Source organism: Strigops habroptila, chromosome 4 (assembly GCF_004027225.2).
Source record: "Strigops habroptila isolate Jane chromosome 4, bStrHab1.2.pri, whole genome shotgun sequence".
Taxonomy (NCBI): Eukaryota; Metazoa; Chordata; class Aves; order Psittaciformes; family Psittacidae; genus Strigops; species Strigops habroptila.
Window position 1 is genome coordinate 12,468,787 of NC_046358.1, and position 14,160 is coordinate 12,482,946.

The window sequence follows — 14,160 nt, forward strand, 5'->3', positions numbered from 1 at the left end:
CACCTGCCAAAGTCCTTTTATCCACTCGCTTGTCTCCTATTCAAGCACCAAAGACATCCCAACTCCACATCTGTCACTCCACAAGCACCCCTATTCACTCATCGACCATCGCTGCATTTTCTACACTGGCCTAACATCTTCCCTTTCCGACCGAGTCATTTCTCCCGTGAAACATGGCACCGTCCTGCTCACCAACCGTCCCTCTGTGTCCTCACAGAGCTGTCACCTGCCCAAGTTACACAGGGCCAGTGCTCGGGCAGCATAAATCCAATGCTAAAGTTTGTTAAAGATTGTTAACTGCAAGTGGGAGTATTAAAGTATCATCCTTTCCACTTATAAAAATAGTCACTACTCTAAGTCTCAAAGGAATTACAGACAGGCTTTCAAAACTGAGATACAGAACAGAGACCTCTTTATGCCAGCAGAACACTATGCCAGCACCATATTGCCCCTTTCTGTTTCTCTCATAATTAAGTGTAAGTAACATACCAGGAGAGCTCCGCTGTATAATTGCTTTATTTTCTGCTTATTAGTTCTTTACCAACACTACAGCCATATTGAGAACACAAAATTCCTGTTTACTTTAGTCAGGGAGATCACAGTCTACAGACTCATTCACTTATCAGACATGATTAACGCCATTCAAAACTTACTCCATAAATTCACATGAACACAAATTGATTGATGCACTTTAAACTCCAGATCAGTTTTTAAATCATAGGATTTCTTACAGATTGCCACTTGATCCTATAGGCTATGTTCACTGCCCGAGAGCCACTAGTTCGTGGTGAGGTTCAGCTACAACCTATAAAGGACATGTTGAAGGTGAAACCTTTACACTTTGTTCAGTAGCAATGGCCATTTATTTTTGACGTCTCTGCCACATGGTTCAGTAACTTTTTCTCCCCATACCAACGCCCCGAAAAAAGACACAAAAAAAAAAAAAAAAATCAGAAGCATAATCAGTTTCCTTTCACCTAACAAAAACAGAATAACAAAGTTACTAAGGAAATACAAAATTGTGAATTCAACTTAATGCAAAGTCTAGCAAAGAAGTCTGCCCCAGCACTTGAAAATGTAGTAAATCAACTTAGATGAAGAATGAAGTTATTGAAGTTTCCATGTTGACTGAGAATAGATTTAAGAAAGTTCAAGAACCATTAATAGAGCTTCAAGTTTTCCAGTTTAGGCATTTACTTTGTGCTTGGCTATTTTATTTATGCTCCAGAAGAAAACAGTAACCATACTCGTGTTTTTAGTCTTTATACCACCACACTATTTGTTGAGTTACATCAACAGGAAAAAAAAAAAAAAAAAAAAGGCAGCTAGAAAATAGAGCAATGATATTCCAATGGCAAAAAGCCTTGAGTGGAAAAAATCCCTCACCTCCTCTTCTTCAGAGCTGATATTGAAGAGTTATTCCACATCAACCTTTAGCAGACTCTAACTCACAAAGGCTCACAGTCAATCAATGCTCTATCTTCCAGCGTCAAGAACCCATTCAGTCCCATTTGCAACCCACATCAAGATAAGTCTTTTGGAACCATATTCTAAAGGAACTTTTAAGTGGTCCAAAGCATTCCATTTCAGAAGTGAATTCAGTATTTTTATCTTCCCATACATCTTTGGTAAGAGCTCCATATACAATGTACTTAGCATGCAGAGTCAACACTGCAGAAATGTAGTGTAATGCCCCCAATTTCATGTAAAACTTGTATCCTTGGGGAAAAATACAGAAAAAAAAAAAAAAAGAAGCCATTTTCTTCTGGTTTTGTAGCATACATTCCTAGAATTCCCCAATTGAGTTTAACTCCTTGAGGAAATGTGAAGTTAATCCTTAAGGCTGAATAAGAACCAGCTGCTTTAACGTTTTTTGCACCCAGCATTAATACTTGATTGAGTTCTTACACTAACACTTATTCTGGGTGGGGTTTTTTTGCCAGTCACATCTGCAAACTGTGATATGGCAAATGAGCTGCTTGCCCTTTAAGAACTAATTATGGAAGTTTACATTCATAGTCATATACTCTCTCTCTCCCCTCCCAGCTCTCATGAGTAGCTACTCAATGGGCTTCAGACATCCAACATAGTTCCCTTCCTACAGGACTACAGCAACAACTGAGACAGAAGGCAAAGACTGCAACTAGTTGCACGAGTTCAGTCGAGTCTTGGAGAACTAAACCAGTAACAATTTCCTCAAAATGGTTATTATTCAGATGTCAGAATTACTGAGCTCAATTAAAGCTTAGCACGGAACTTGCCCCTTCGCAAGTCTACGAAATGGAAAGAAAAAAAATCCAAACCAAACCTTCTCTCCACTACATGCATGCCAGAAAGAATGAGAAATCCCTTTAATATTTAGATGTCTTCAGCTGCCTTGAGATGAAAGCCATTTGTCTCGATCACAAGACAGGCAAGTCACCACTAGATTTTTACCTAAACATCTGCAATTTGGAGTAAAACTTGCTGCAATGCTTACATGTTATTGCTGCATTTTCTGGAAGGAACCTATCTTGCATTGAAGTGGAGACTGACATGAGCAGTAAAAACTGCAGCTAAACATTGTTTAAGTTTGCAATGCAAGATGAAAACTGAACAGTATCTACCCTGGAACTATTACATCATTCATGTCTTACTTGCTATATGATTGCTATGTAGTATGGGGAACTTATTTGCATCCTTTCTCATGCATGATGTATGGTTCAGAACTTCACAGCTGACATTTCAAAGCAGTTCTTACATTACCTAGCAAACATTACGCTTGATATGCACTTTGAACATGTTACAATGGTATTCTCACTATCTGCCACTGAGGCAAGGATTCGTTTCATTAGTAGTCTGAGATATGAAGACAGACTGAGAGTCACTATCTAGTTACACGTTAACAGAACCTTTTTAAAAAAAAAGTCCTTAATATAAAAAGACAGACTGCAGTTTGATTTTAAGCAATAATTTTCAGTTTACTAGATGACGTAGACCTATCAACATATTCTGCATGAATGCAAAAAGGTAGCAATCTACAGCAAGTGATAGAAGAAAAAAAAAAAGGTATAATCAAAAAAGTAGAACCAGAAAGCATACACTGAAAATGGTACCCCTCCCCCAACCATCCCCAAAATAACCAAACCATCTTAAGGGCTATCAAGAGGAAAAAACAAACAAAAAAAAAGGTTACTTAGCAAGTCTACAATGTGTCTTTCCCCTGTTTGCTGGAAGTCTGCCATAGCATCTAGTGCTTGTGTTCGTGTCACATTCGGAAATTAGAGCATCCTAACGCCAAGCAAGAAGAGTTAAAACAGGAATCCAGTCAAGTGTGCAGAAGGAAAGGGTGGTAACTGGAGAAAGTTGATCATAATCCTATGGATGCTTTTGTTTTACTTTTCAGTAGAGAATCATTCTTCTGGAAAGCCATGTGGGTTGTTGTTTTTTTTTTTCTTTAATTCTTTGTAGACTAAATAGTTATTCTCTCATTAGGATTTATAATTGGATGTTAACCATGTCAGCCCTTCATAAAGTCCATCCCCTGTAGTAGCACAGGAGGGCTGCACATACCAATTCCTATCCCTGATTCGGGTCAGGCCCAGTTTCTCCTGGATTTCATGGGGTTTCATGGCATCAGGCAGGTCCTGCTTGTTGGCGAAGATGAGGATGATGGCGTCCCGCATCTCCCTGTCATTGATAATGCGGTGGAGCTCCTGGCGGGCCTCGTCGATGCGGTCACGATCGGCGCAGTCCACCACAAAGATCAACCCCTGCGTGCCCGTGTAGTAGTGCCTCCAGAGGGGACGGATCTTGTCCTGGCCCCCGACATCCCACACATTGAACTTGACGTTTTTGTAAGTAACCGTCTCCACGTTGAAGCCTACGGTGGGGATGGTGGTGACAGACTGGCCCAGTTTCAGTTTGTACAGGATGGTGGTTTTACCAGCCGCGTCCAGCCCCAGCATCAGGATCCGCATCTCCTTGTTACCGAAGATCTTGGACAGCACCTTGCCCATCTCGGCGGCATCCAAGGGGCCCGGCGCCTCCGAGGTGCGGGGTGGGGGGAGCGGAGGGCTAGCGCCGACCCTCCCGAGCAGCCCGCGCGGGGCGGGGGCCGAAGCGGAGCAGGGCCGGCCCGGCGGATGGGGGTGGGGGGGGGGGGGTGGTGGTGTCGGGGCAAGGGCAGGCGGGGCTCAGCGCCGGCCGCGCATGGGGCGGCTGCGGAAGAAGCGGGGCGGGAAGGCGGGAGATGAGGGGAGGCCTGGCGGGGCGCTGAGGCCCGGGCGCCGCGGGAAGAGGGGCCGCGCGGCGCTCCGCTCCACCGCCGGGCCTGAGGCGGCGGCTCCGCCCGGCTCCTGCCTTTGGCTCTCGCCCCGGCACCTCAGCTCATGGATGCCGGCTCAGGGGCGGCGGCTCCGCGTCCTGCCTGCAAAAGGACGGAAAGAGCCGTGAGCCGGGGCGGCGCGGCCGGGCGGGGAAGGGAAGGGAGGGGAGGGGAGGGGAGGGGAGGGAAGGGAAGGCGGCGGCAGTTACCTGAGGGCCACCCGCGGGCTCGGGCCGGCTCCGCCGCGCGCCGCTCCCTCAGCCAGCACCGCCGGAAAAGGCGCCGCGCGAGCCCGCCTCACTTCCCCTCCGCCGCCAACGCGCCTGCGCGCGCCGCCTCCGCGCCCCGCGACGGCACCGCCCGCGCACGCGCCGAGGGGAGGGCGGGGCAGGGCCCGCGGGGCGCAGAAACCCCGCCCCCTGCCGCCCCAGGCGGCGCGCGCCACCCCGCTTCCCGCGCGCCCCACTGCAGGGCACCGCGCCTGCGCGGCGGCCGAGGCCCGAGCCCCGCCCCTCCGGCGCGGGAAGGAGCATGCGCAGAAGGGCGGGGGCGTCCCTGCCGGCGCCCCTCCAGCCCCGCCTCCCCCGCGGCTAGGGCGGGGCCGCCGCTGCCGCCGCTGTCGCGCATGCGCGGGGCGGGGCCGGGCGCCGCGGCCCTCACTGCGCATGCGGACAAACGGGGTGGGGTGGGGACTCGGTGGGGAGAGGCGCCACGCCATCACACGTCAGCAGCAGCACGCGGGGGACCCTGGGGTGCGTCTTAAAGAGACAGGCGTCCCCTCGGCGTTGGGATTGGGGCAAGAGTCCTCCGCTGGTGCCCGGCGCCCCTTGGGGCGGAGGCGGCTGGCGGGGGGGGGGGGGGCGGGACAGCCGGAGCCCTGAGGTGCAGCGGTGCTCTGGGTACGGTTCTGGCCTCAGCAATCCTCCGTGGTGCCCTCCGGCCGCCTGGCTCCTGTGGGCAGCTGGCGCGTCCAGCCGAGTCGCGGGGCCTCGGTTCCCTGCTTGCGCTGGGAGTGATAGCCGGGTGCAGGGCGTCAGGGAGCAGCTCAGATCCTGGTTGTGGCAAGGAGGGCCCCTCTCGCCTGACCCGAGTGATGCTGTGGGCTTGGTGTTGTGTTGGGTCCTGCATGGCCCTCGGGGCAGTGTGGTGAGGAAGTGGAGGGCAAGTGACTGGGGCAGCGCAGCAGGAGGCAGGGTCCCAGGTGGCTGTGAGCAGTCATGCCACCGTACCTGTGATCTGCTGCAAGCCCTCACCAGAGCCCTCTGAAAAGAGGCTCCCCTATGTAAAACTGAAACCCTGTCTTAGGATGCTGGGGTTATTACAGTGAGGGGGGTTGACCAGGTAGGCAGTAGATGCCCCCATCCCTGCAAGCGTTCAGGGTTGGATGTGGCTCTGAGCGACCTGGTCTTGTTGAAGGCGTCCCTGCCCATGGCATGGGGCTTGGACTAGATGACCATTAAAGTTCCTTTCCAACCCAAACCACTCTATGATGTACAGTGTCATTGGGTTTATAGCTCCTTGTTGTCTTTGGTAGCTCTGTGTAATTCAGATGAGTGAAGTTCAAGCTGTGGCTAGCTGCTCAGGAAACAGCATTCACGTACCAAGCCACAGTCCTCACCTGCCTTCCCCTGGAGCAGTGCCCCAGCACGCCCTGTGTGACGCAGAGCAGCACCATCCACACATACGTTGCAGGCACACGTTTGGCCTGTTGCACAGGCGGGACATGTTGCAACCCTGTGCTCCTGGTGATGTGCCAGAGGCCGGTGCACATGAACAGTACGAGGATGGTCCTCCAGGCCTGGTATGCTGGAGTTGGTTGCTCACCCAATTCCTACTGGCAGGACCTGTGAGGAGGAAGGCATGGGAAAAGCAAGCCTGCGTCGGTAGTTGCTTCTGAGTGGATGGAGCGGACATAGGAAGCAACATCCAGAACACAAAACTAGCAAAATATGCTGCAGTCACTTTGGGGTTGGCCTTCAGGGAGGCCAGGTGATGTCACATTCTGGACTGCATCGCTTTTGAAGAGCACAGGTATGCTTTTACACAGGTATGTGTAAGACTGACTTCACCATATCCTTCTATCCTCTCAAAAATCCCAAAATTTGAGTTAACGTGGCACATGCAAAGCAATCCCCCTTGGAACAGGAAAAGGGAAATTGTTTGGTGTCTTTGAAGTCTAAAAGAATGGGAGATTTCCTAGACTACAGAATTAACTGGATGACAATAAGAGCTTCTGAGGAAACTGCTCTTTCATGCAGCGAGCAAAGAGGGAGGATGCCAAGGAAAACATACCATCCATGGCCTCTCGTAATGAGCGTGTGCAGGCTGCGCCACGGGTCCAGTCTGCTGACACCAGGGCTCACGAGTGTCCCTGCATGCATCAGGCAGTGCCAGAGTTCATACTCTTGTGTTTAAAGCAGCAGATAATACTGCTAAGTACTGTACTGGCATGGGATTTACAGCAAGCCCTAGTGATCCTGCTGGATATAGCTAGTTCAGTCTCCTCTCACTAGCACAGGAAATTTATCTAAATAGAGTTTACTGCTGAGCAGGGCTAAAATTAACATCAGGATGTGGACGTTAGTGGGTTTCTGCTTGGCTCTGTTCTGTGTGACCATTTCTGTGCTGGTGGACACAGGCGACTGTTTATTAAGTTAAGCAGCAGTAGTATGAGACCACGCATCTTGACCAAAATATTTGGGAAAGGAGATGTCAGGAGCTTTAAAGTACTTCCTTTGTCCTTGGGCAGGCATCAATTGCTTTGCTCTACCTGCTGGCCTCAGAGCCGCATTTTCTGGTTTCAGGAAATGACTGTCTTTCTACCGTTTTGTTCTGACTGTAACGCATTAAGGGGCGGGTGTGACCTATATGTGAGGTTTTTTGCCCAACTGGTGGGTACCATGAGGCACAAATCAAAATGAGTAACTGCAGAGTGGGGAAGAACCCTTTCTATCACCTTCTCCCTCTGCTTTGGACCCAGACATACTGTTTCTTGAGCCTCTCCTCTTAAATCATGGCTTTTTTATGTTTGTCAGTGACTGCATTATCCCTCATCTTTGGAGACTGTCTGCAAAGGGGCTTGGCCAGCTTTGGCTTTGCCCATTTCACCTGACAAACAGCTGGACTCTTCTGTATTTCCTGAGCTCCTTCTCTCCTTCCTGGTAAACTGGAAGTGATGGGAACTGTGAAATACTTGCATGCATGCGTGCCAAGGTGGCAGTTGCTTTCAGGGAGATGGCAGCTGCTCTTGCACTAGAGCCATTGAGGAGTTGATCTCCACACAGCGGGGCCTTCCGCTGACTAAGCAGCAGTGCCACTTCCTGAGCTGCTCCTCTCCCCGCAGCGTTCCTGCGTGCCCATGCTTGATATCAGCAAACGAGAGGGTGCTCCAATCTGTATTATCCCTTTGCCAGCGTGGGCCCGCTCCTTTCCTGGTGCATGTCCTGCCCTGGGTGGGTCTGTGGCTCAGATGAGCCATGCTGCTCCAGGCTGTGGTCGGCAGCTTCTGCCCAACCGCCTTTGCCTCACAGGTCTCTGAGCCTTTAGCAGCTGCGTGTCCTGTCCCTCGGCAACCAGAGCAGGGACAGGCTGGGCACTCCGATAACTCCCCGAGCTCTCGCACTGCTTCCTCTGCTGCTGATCAGTGCTTTTCAGCTTGGACCAGCCTCAAGCTGGAGCCTGGTGCTGTATGTTTCAACTGTCACTGTGTGACCTGCCAAAAGCATCCAAAGTTGATCTTGTCATCATCCAAGTCTAAAAACTTGACAAAAAGGAGTGATATGCTGCACTGCTTCACACAGGAAATATAAAACTTGATTGAGGATGTGGGGATATGGCTATGTGCTGTAGAAGAGAAAGGGGATCCACTCAGGCAAATGCTTTTTCACCTGCACTGAACTTCACTTGTGAGGATCCTCCCTGCCCTTTAGGAAAACTTTCCGTCCATATGGTCTGTGCACCAGAAGATTTTACATGGTTTGGCATGTGTTTTTAAAGAAATGATTACTGCTCTTTAGGATGATACATAGCAAAAAGACATTTGAGAACTCAGCACTTTCAATAGTTAAGATCTCAAATTAGTCACTAATAAACTCTATGCATGTCAATCCTTGCAGCTCACATTTACCAATCCTGCCGAGAATGGGTGAGAAGCTGGTGAGAGAGCACCACCTACTTTTGAAACATTTTTATGTAGAGTCATACCAGTTTCCTTAAATGAACAGAAAGGACAGTAAACAGGAAGCAGAATGTAAATGGCATAACTTAGTAAAGCAAATAAAGGCTTTGTTGTCTGAGGAACCCCACTGCTGTGTCCCTGCAGAGTTACTGCATCTTCCCTTGGAGAGCCAGCAGATAACATAGCTTTTGTTATGAGCCTTTGAAATGTGAACTTGTCCCAGGGTTTTGAAAGACAGGTTCTTATTTTTAAGATAGCTTGAGTAACTGTGGGATGGAAATGTGTCATCAAAGATGAAGAAGTGTGATGGTCTGAGCAAAACAGACTCTTAATCTCAGTGCTTAGCCTACAGAAAGTCGGTACAAATCTGCACCCTGGGAAAGAAGTGCACATTAGGTGCTATACATACTTGATACAGTGTAGGTTCTTACATTGCTGATTGATTTTCAAGGTCAAATACCCCACAAAAGCATTTACAATACCCAGACATGTTCTAGATTACCTGAAAAAGTGACCTTTTAGAAAGGGTTCAGTTTCACATGTCTGCTCAAGGATTAAAAACCTTCTCGGGTCCTTGGCAACAGCCAACAGGTTACTAGGTAGCCTGCAAAAGTTAAAATATTTAAAAGTAAGCACTGGCTGGCAATGTGTCACTGGATGGAGTATCTGTTGTATGCCAGTATGGATTTACAGCCCAGAGAATAAAAAGCAATTATGGTTATAAAGTGATTAAGGATTAACGCCTGGGGAAAAAGATAGCAAATACCTGTAGGATCTTTTGATAACTTGTCTGGGCCTGGCTGCAGGGCAGCCTATTCCTTCTTTTATTTTTAGGTGCAGTGCAGGTACCAAGGTTTCCATCTATTGTTTTTCATGGTTTTGTAAGGCTGTTTTTGCATGTTCTATCGTCCACCAGTGATTCAAGTACTGTCACAATAAAGTGGTGAACAAAAATGATACACCTTCAACTTTACGTAGTAGCCTTCACATCAGAATAAGCAAACCCCAAGGAAATGGATCGGTATCCACCTTTGGTTTTATCTCTTTGAATGTAACTACCTTCCCAATCAGTTTGTATTATCAGACCAAACCTATTTTAATATGGTATAGCTCATCTGGCTTACTTTTCTCTCCTCTTTTGGCAGAGGGGGATGGGAAAAGACTCTGTTGCACTGATCCTTCAAAGGCCTTTGTGGCTTTCAAAGGAAGGAAGGGAGAATATAATAATGTTTTGGGTTTAGTATCTATATTACATAAATTATTCTGTTGTAAAAATTAATAATATCCTTGATATTACAGTTGCATTCCTCTTACCATTGAAATATCTGATACAATGGGCCAAGTGTTCTCTGTTAGGGTCACTCACGTTAGAGAAGCACTTTTCGTGAGTGCTGGGCTGTGGTCACTCCTGTCTGTAGGCAGGGGGTGGCGGAGATGGTCCCCCATGGGCATGTCAGCCCGATTTCCTGTGATTCTGTGATGTCTGTGTCCGTGCAACCACAGCTGGGCTTGGCCAGGAAACTGAACCTGCAGTCTCTGGTGGTGTGTGCATTACCAGCAGTGTGGCGTTAAACAGATCCTTGGGCTTTTCCCATAAAGTTAACCTAACAGTGTTAGGGGAGGAGTGGAGGTGGGAAGGAAGTGTTGTAGAATATTCTGACTACAGCAGATTTCTGTTAGCCTGCATGTGTGCTGAAATGGGGTAATGAGGACCCTGAAGTATTGCTAGAAATCCCACATTTCTCGTCAGGAGAAAGCCCTGTCCTCGTCTCCTTGGTATTTCTGCAGCTTCCTGGGGAAGCTGGGAAGAACTGTTCCAAAAGTGGTCTCCCAGCAGGAAAACCAGTTTGGCCTCCAGGCTGTTTGAGTTTGTTTTGTATCTTAAGTACATTGAAATGCCTTTGCAGTTACTGTTGGCAAACAAGCTGGCATCTCCTTTCACAGGTTATTTTCAGAGGCAGACAGAGGAAATGTAGGTGGGGGATACTGCCCAACCAAATTTCTATATGCCAAAATCCTGAATCACCACCATGACAATATCAGCCTGGAAAATCATGAAGCCTTAACAAGAGTAAAAATAATTTGTGAGGCTTTCCCTCCCCTCTCTGATTTTTGTGTTTTCACACCCCATGTTTACGAGCAGCAGCAGAGCAGGAGATACACCAGCGACCTTCAGGACTCACCTGGATGTAGTGCTTGATCCCATGAAGACCCGCACCCTGAGATTTTTGGACCCCAAGCTGTTGCTGATGCTCAGATGTTCTGAGCTGTCCTGCTGTCTTGCTAAGCATGGCAGTGATGAGAGGATGCCCAAGCAGCTCAGAATGGTAGTACTTTGCAGTCAGTGCTGTGGGACAGCAGGAATCTGCTGTATTCTGCATCCACACTTTAATGCAGAGGGCTTTTTTCCTGTAAGGTGTGTTTTAGCTGTCATTCAAAGGGTCTCTGGTTCCAGGGCATTGCCTGGCCCTCATGAAGTGGGCAGGTTTGGAGCTCATGGGATCCCAAAGCTGGTTCTTCGGTAGGCTGGAGCCCAGCTTACCCGTAACGCTCCACACAAAGCCGCAGCTCCTGCTTGGGGAGCTCAGCAGGAGCCTGGAGCAGCTGCTCCTGCTGCGCAAGATGCAGGAACCAGCTGTCAGATGAGCACTATGGAGCAGAGTTCCTCCTGAGCTCAGAGCCAAGCAACCGAGGTTTCCCCAGCTCCGAGTGGCCTCATTTTCATGTCAGGTGTGCCTCGCTGATCAGGAGCCACACCACGGCACACCTCTGTGCTAGCAGGCCAGCATTACTGTCAGAGCACTCTCTGTCCTGGCTGTGCCTTGTCCCTCCTCAGTCTGCCAAGCTCACTCCTATTATTCTTGGGGGGTGGGTGGGGAAAGTAGCTTAATGCCCCTGATATCTTGATTGACTCTTGCTGTGTTTCTTCATGTGATGAAAAAGTTGTGTATTTGTGTCAGGAAGAAAAAGTCCCTGTGTCACTGGTAGGAGGAGCAGGTAGGAGGGGGATGCCTCGCCCTGTGATAACTGTTATTTCTGTGTGGACAGCTTGCCCTTCTCCCCTGTTTGTGGATGTAGCCGTACATCTCCTTATACCTATGACCATCGAAGTAATTATCCTAATGCCTTTAACCAAAACTCCAGCTGTCACTAACAGCTCTTAAGTAGGTAATAGGAGCCCAGAACAAGATGTCTCTCTCTCCCATGCAGCTCTGACACCCATAAGGACTTCAGGCTTCTGCAGCACTGTGGAAGATCTTGTTTGTCTTTTCTGAGATGGGATTGCTGTGTTTGTGCTTTAGCCCTGGACTTTGCTCCACTAACTTGAGGAAGGCAGCCTGAAAGAAATGCTTAGATACTTCCTGAGTGGCTGCTGGTGGGTCTGGCCTTGAGCAGGAGGTATGCAGGTGCCTTGCCCATGTCTGGAACCTAGGCACGTCTGTGCTTGGGCAGGAGGTACACCTACGCCTTGACCTCTGCACTGAAGAAACGCAATGCAAAGACACCATCCTTTGGTGTTTTTAGCCCTTTAGTCAGGGCTAAACTGGCTGCAGGCTGGCTCTGTGCACAGCATCACCGACAGCCTTGTCGGGGAGAGCATGGAGGGGACCTGTGGAGGTGGAGGCAGTGGCAAGAGGCTCTGGCTGGGCTGGTGCTGCTCTCCAGCAGTGTTTCTGATGTCAGCAGCTGGTTCCACTCTCCCCCAGGCTGGTGTGGTGTCAGCGATGGTTGCTGCCCTCCAAGATGGTCTGCATGGCTTTTGCGAATAGACATGACAGTCTGAGGACCTCTGCTCTACTGGGCATGTTCGCAGCCACCAGAGATCCCCCGTCCTAGTGCTCAGTGTGTCTGAAGAAATAATGGGTATCTGGGGAAGGGGGGAATTTTGGCAATGGTGGTGCATGGTTTGGGATCAGCTTTGGGTTGCTCTGCTAGGAAAGGAGCAGCGCAGTCTGTGCTTCTGGATTAGACTAAAGGCTGCCTTGGCTATCTGAACACCTTGGCTGTAAGCCTTCCTTGCATCCACAGGTCTCCATGGAGCCAGAAAGAGGTGAGGGACCTGCAGCATCCCCAGCCCTGGACAGCTGCACAATTACTTTCATAGGATGTGTGGAGGAGGTCTCTTGGGCAGGCCTCTGATACATGCAAAACACACAGCAGATGTCAAGTACTCTGTGAAAGTATATACTGTTTATTGCAGTAGTGAAAAGATAAAGGCAAAAACCTCCAGCATTTTCTTCCTTGCATTACATTTTTGTTACTTTTAGATCCTTCTCTGAGGATCAAAACACTTCATTACATCTGCAAGTATTCACTGCAGCGAGTACGTTGTCTCTTAGACTCTTCAGGAAATCCGGAGCTCTCACTGGACACATCCTAGAGCAGGACCACAAACTTAATTTTTGGGGCTAACAACAGCTTGACTTGGCCTTTCTAAAGCAAAGTATTGTGTTGAATCTTCACCTGAAGAGCTAAATGTTGCTTCCTGTATTTGGTGCTCGTTCTGCCTTGTGTTCCCACTGCGTTAATGCAGTGTGCTGCCACGGCGAGGCTGGAGGAGCTGGTCTCCAAGCGCGGGAGAGCGGAGGCAGTGGGAGCTGCATGCAGCCGGGCACAGTGGCTTGTGCCTGTAATCCAAGCACCAGGGAGGCTGAGGCTGGCGGACGGCTTGAGCCCGGGGGTTCTGGGCTGCAGAGAGCTGTGCTGAGCTGGCGTCCATGCTAAGGCCGGCATCGATATGGTGGTCCTGGGGGAGCCGGGGGCTACCAGGTCGCCTAAGGAGGGGTGAACCGGCCCAGGTCGGAGACGGAGCAGGTCAAAGCTCCCATGCCGCTCGGTAGCGGGATTGCGCCTGTGAACAGTCCCTGTAGCACAGCCTGGGCAAGAGAGTGGGACCCAGCCTTTTTTGACATCTTTCCCCTGCATGAGTCTGTGCTTGTCAGCTGTCTGTGCTGGGGAGCAATCACAAAACAGCCAAGGAATACTGTGGAAAGGCAAAGGCACTCCCACAGGTGTTTGACGTGAAGATGCTGCCCCAGCCTTGCTCACTCAGGTGTGCTCATGTTTTGGTTGTGCGTGTTGTGATTTCTTCCAGCGGTGAAAGGCCACAGTGTAGGACTCAGCCAGACCTTTGGAATGTCACTATGAAAGCAGGAAATGATGGGCAGCGGAATTTCCAATTGCATTTCTGGCTCAGAGACCCTGCACTCCTGCAAGTCAGTAAGCATCCCTCAAACACTGCCAGCTTAGGCAGCCCACCCCAGACCGAGACGGGGCTCCAGCTCCCAGGAGCATCTCATTAGTCTACTCCATCAGGTATTTATTGTCACAGCTAATTTGTGTCCTTGGCTCTGAGCTTTAGACTCTTTGGAAAACCCTGGTGAATCAAGAAGCCTTTCCCAATGAGAAGTATTTCAAAGCAGGGAATGGGACATCTCTTATCTGCTTTTCAGTAAATAAAGTGTACTGAGCTGTCCTGGAGGCAGAGCTCCCTGATAGAATCATAGAATTACAGAATGGTTAGGGTTGGTATGGACCTTAAGATTGTCTTGTTCCAACACCCCTGCCATGGGCAGGGACACCTTCCACTAGATCAGGTTGCTCAAGGCCTGTGGCTCAAAATGAAAACAGGGCATCCTGATGCGCCTCTTCTGGCTCAAAACGAGAAGTCTGGGCT

At 49.5% G+C, this 14,160-nt stretch overlaps 1 protein-coding gene across 1 annotated transcript; it reads right to left on the reverse strand.

Annotated features, from left to right (window-relative positions):
* Positions 1-498: 498 nt before the first annotated feature.
* On the reverse strand, positions 499-4,676 carry ARF6 (ADP ribosylation factor 6). Its single transcript, XM_030483022.1, has 2 exons — positions 4,516-4,676; positions 499-4,408 (listed from the first exon to the last, which is right to left on the reverse strand). The coding sequence occupies exon 2, from the start codon at positions 3,996-3,998 to the stop codon at positions 3,471-3,473; it is 528 nt and encodes a 175-aa protein (XP_030338882.1). The 5' UTR covers positions 3,999-4,408; positions 4,516-4,676; the 3' UTR covers positions 499-3,470.
* Between the last annotated feature and the right edge of the window lie 9,484 nt (positions 4,677-14,160).

Bases quoted from the DNA above. Each gene is read 5' to 3' on its own strand.
- ARF6 (XM_030483022.1), bottom strand. From the start codon at position 3,998: ATGGGCAAGGTGCTGTCCAAGATCTTCGGTAACAAGGAGATGCGGATC.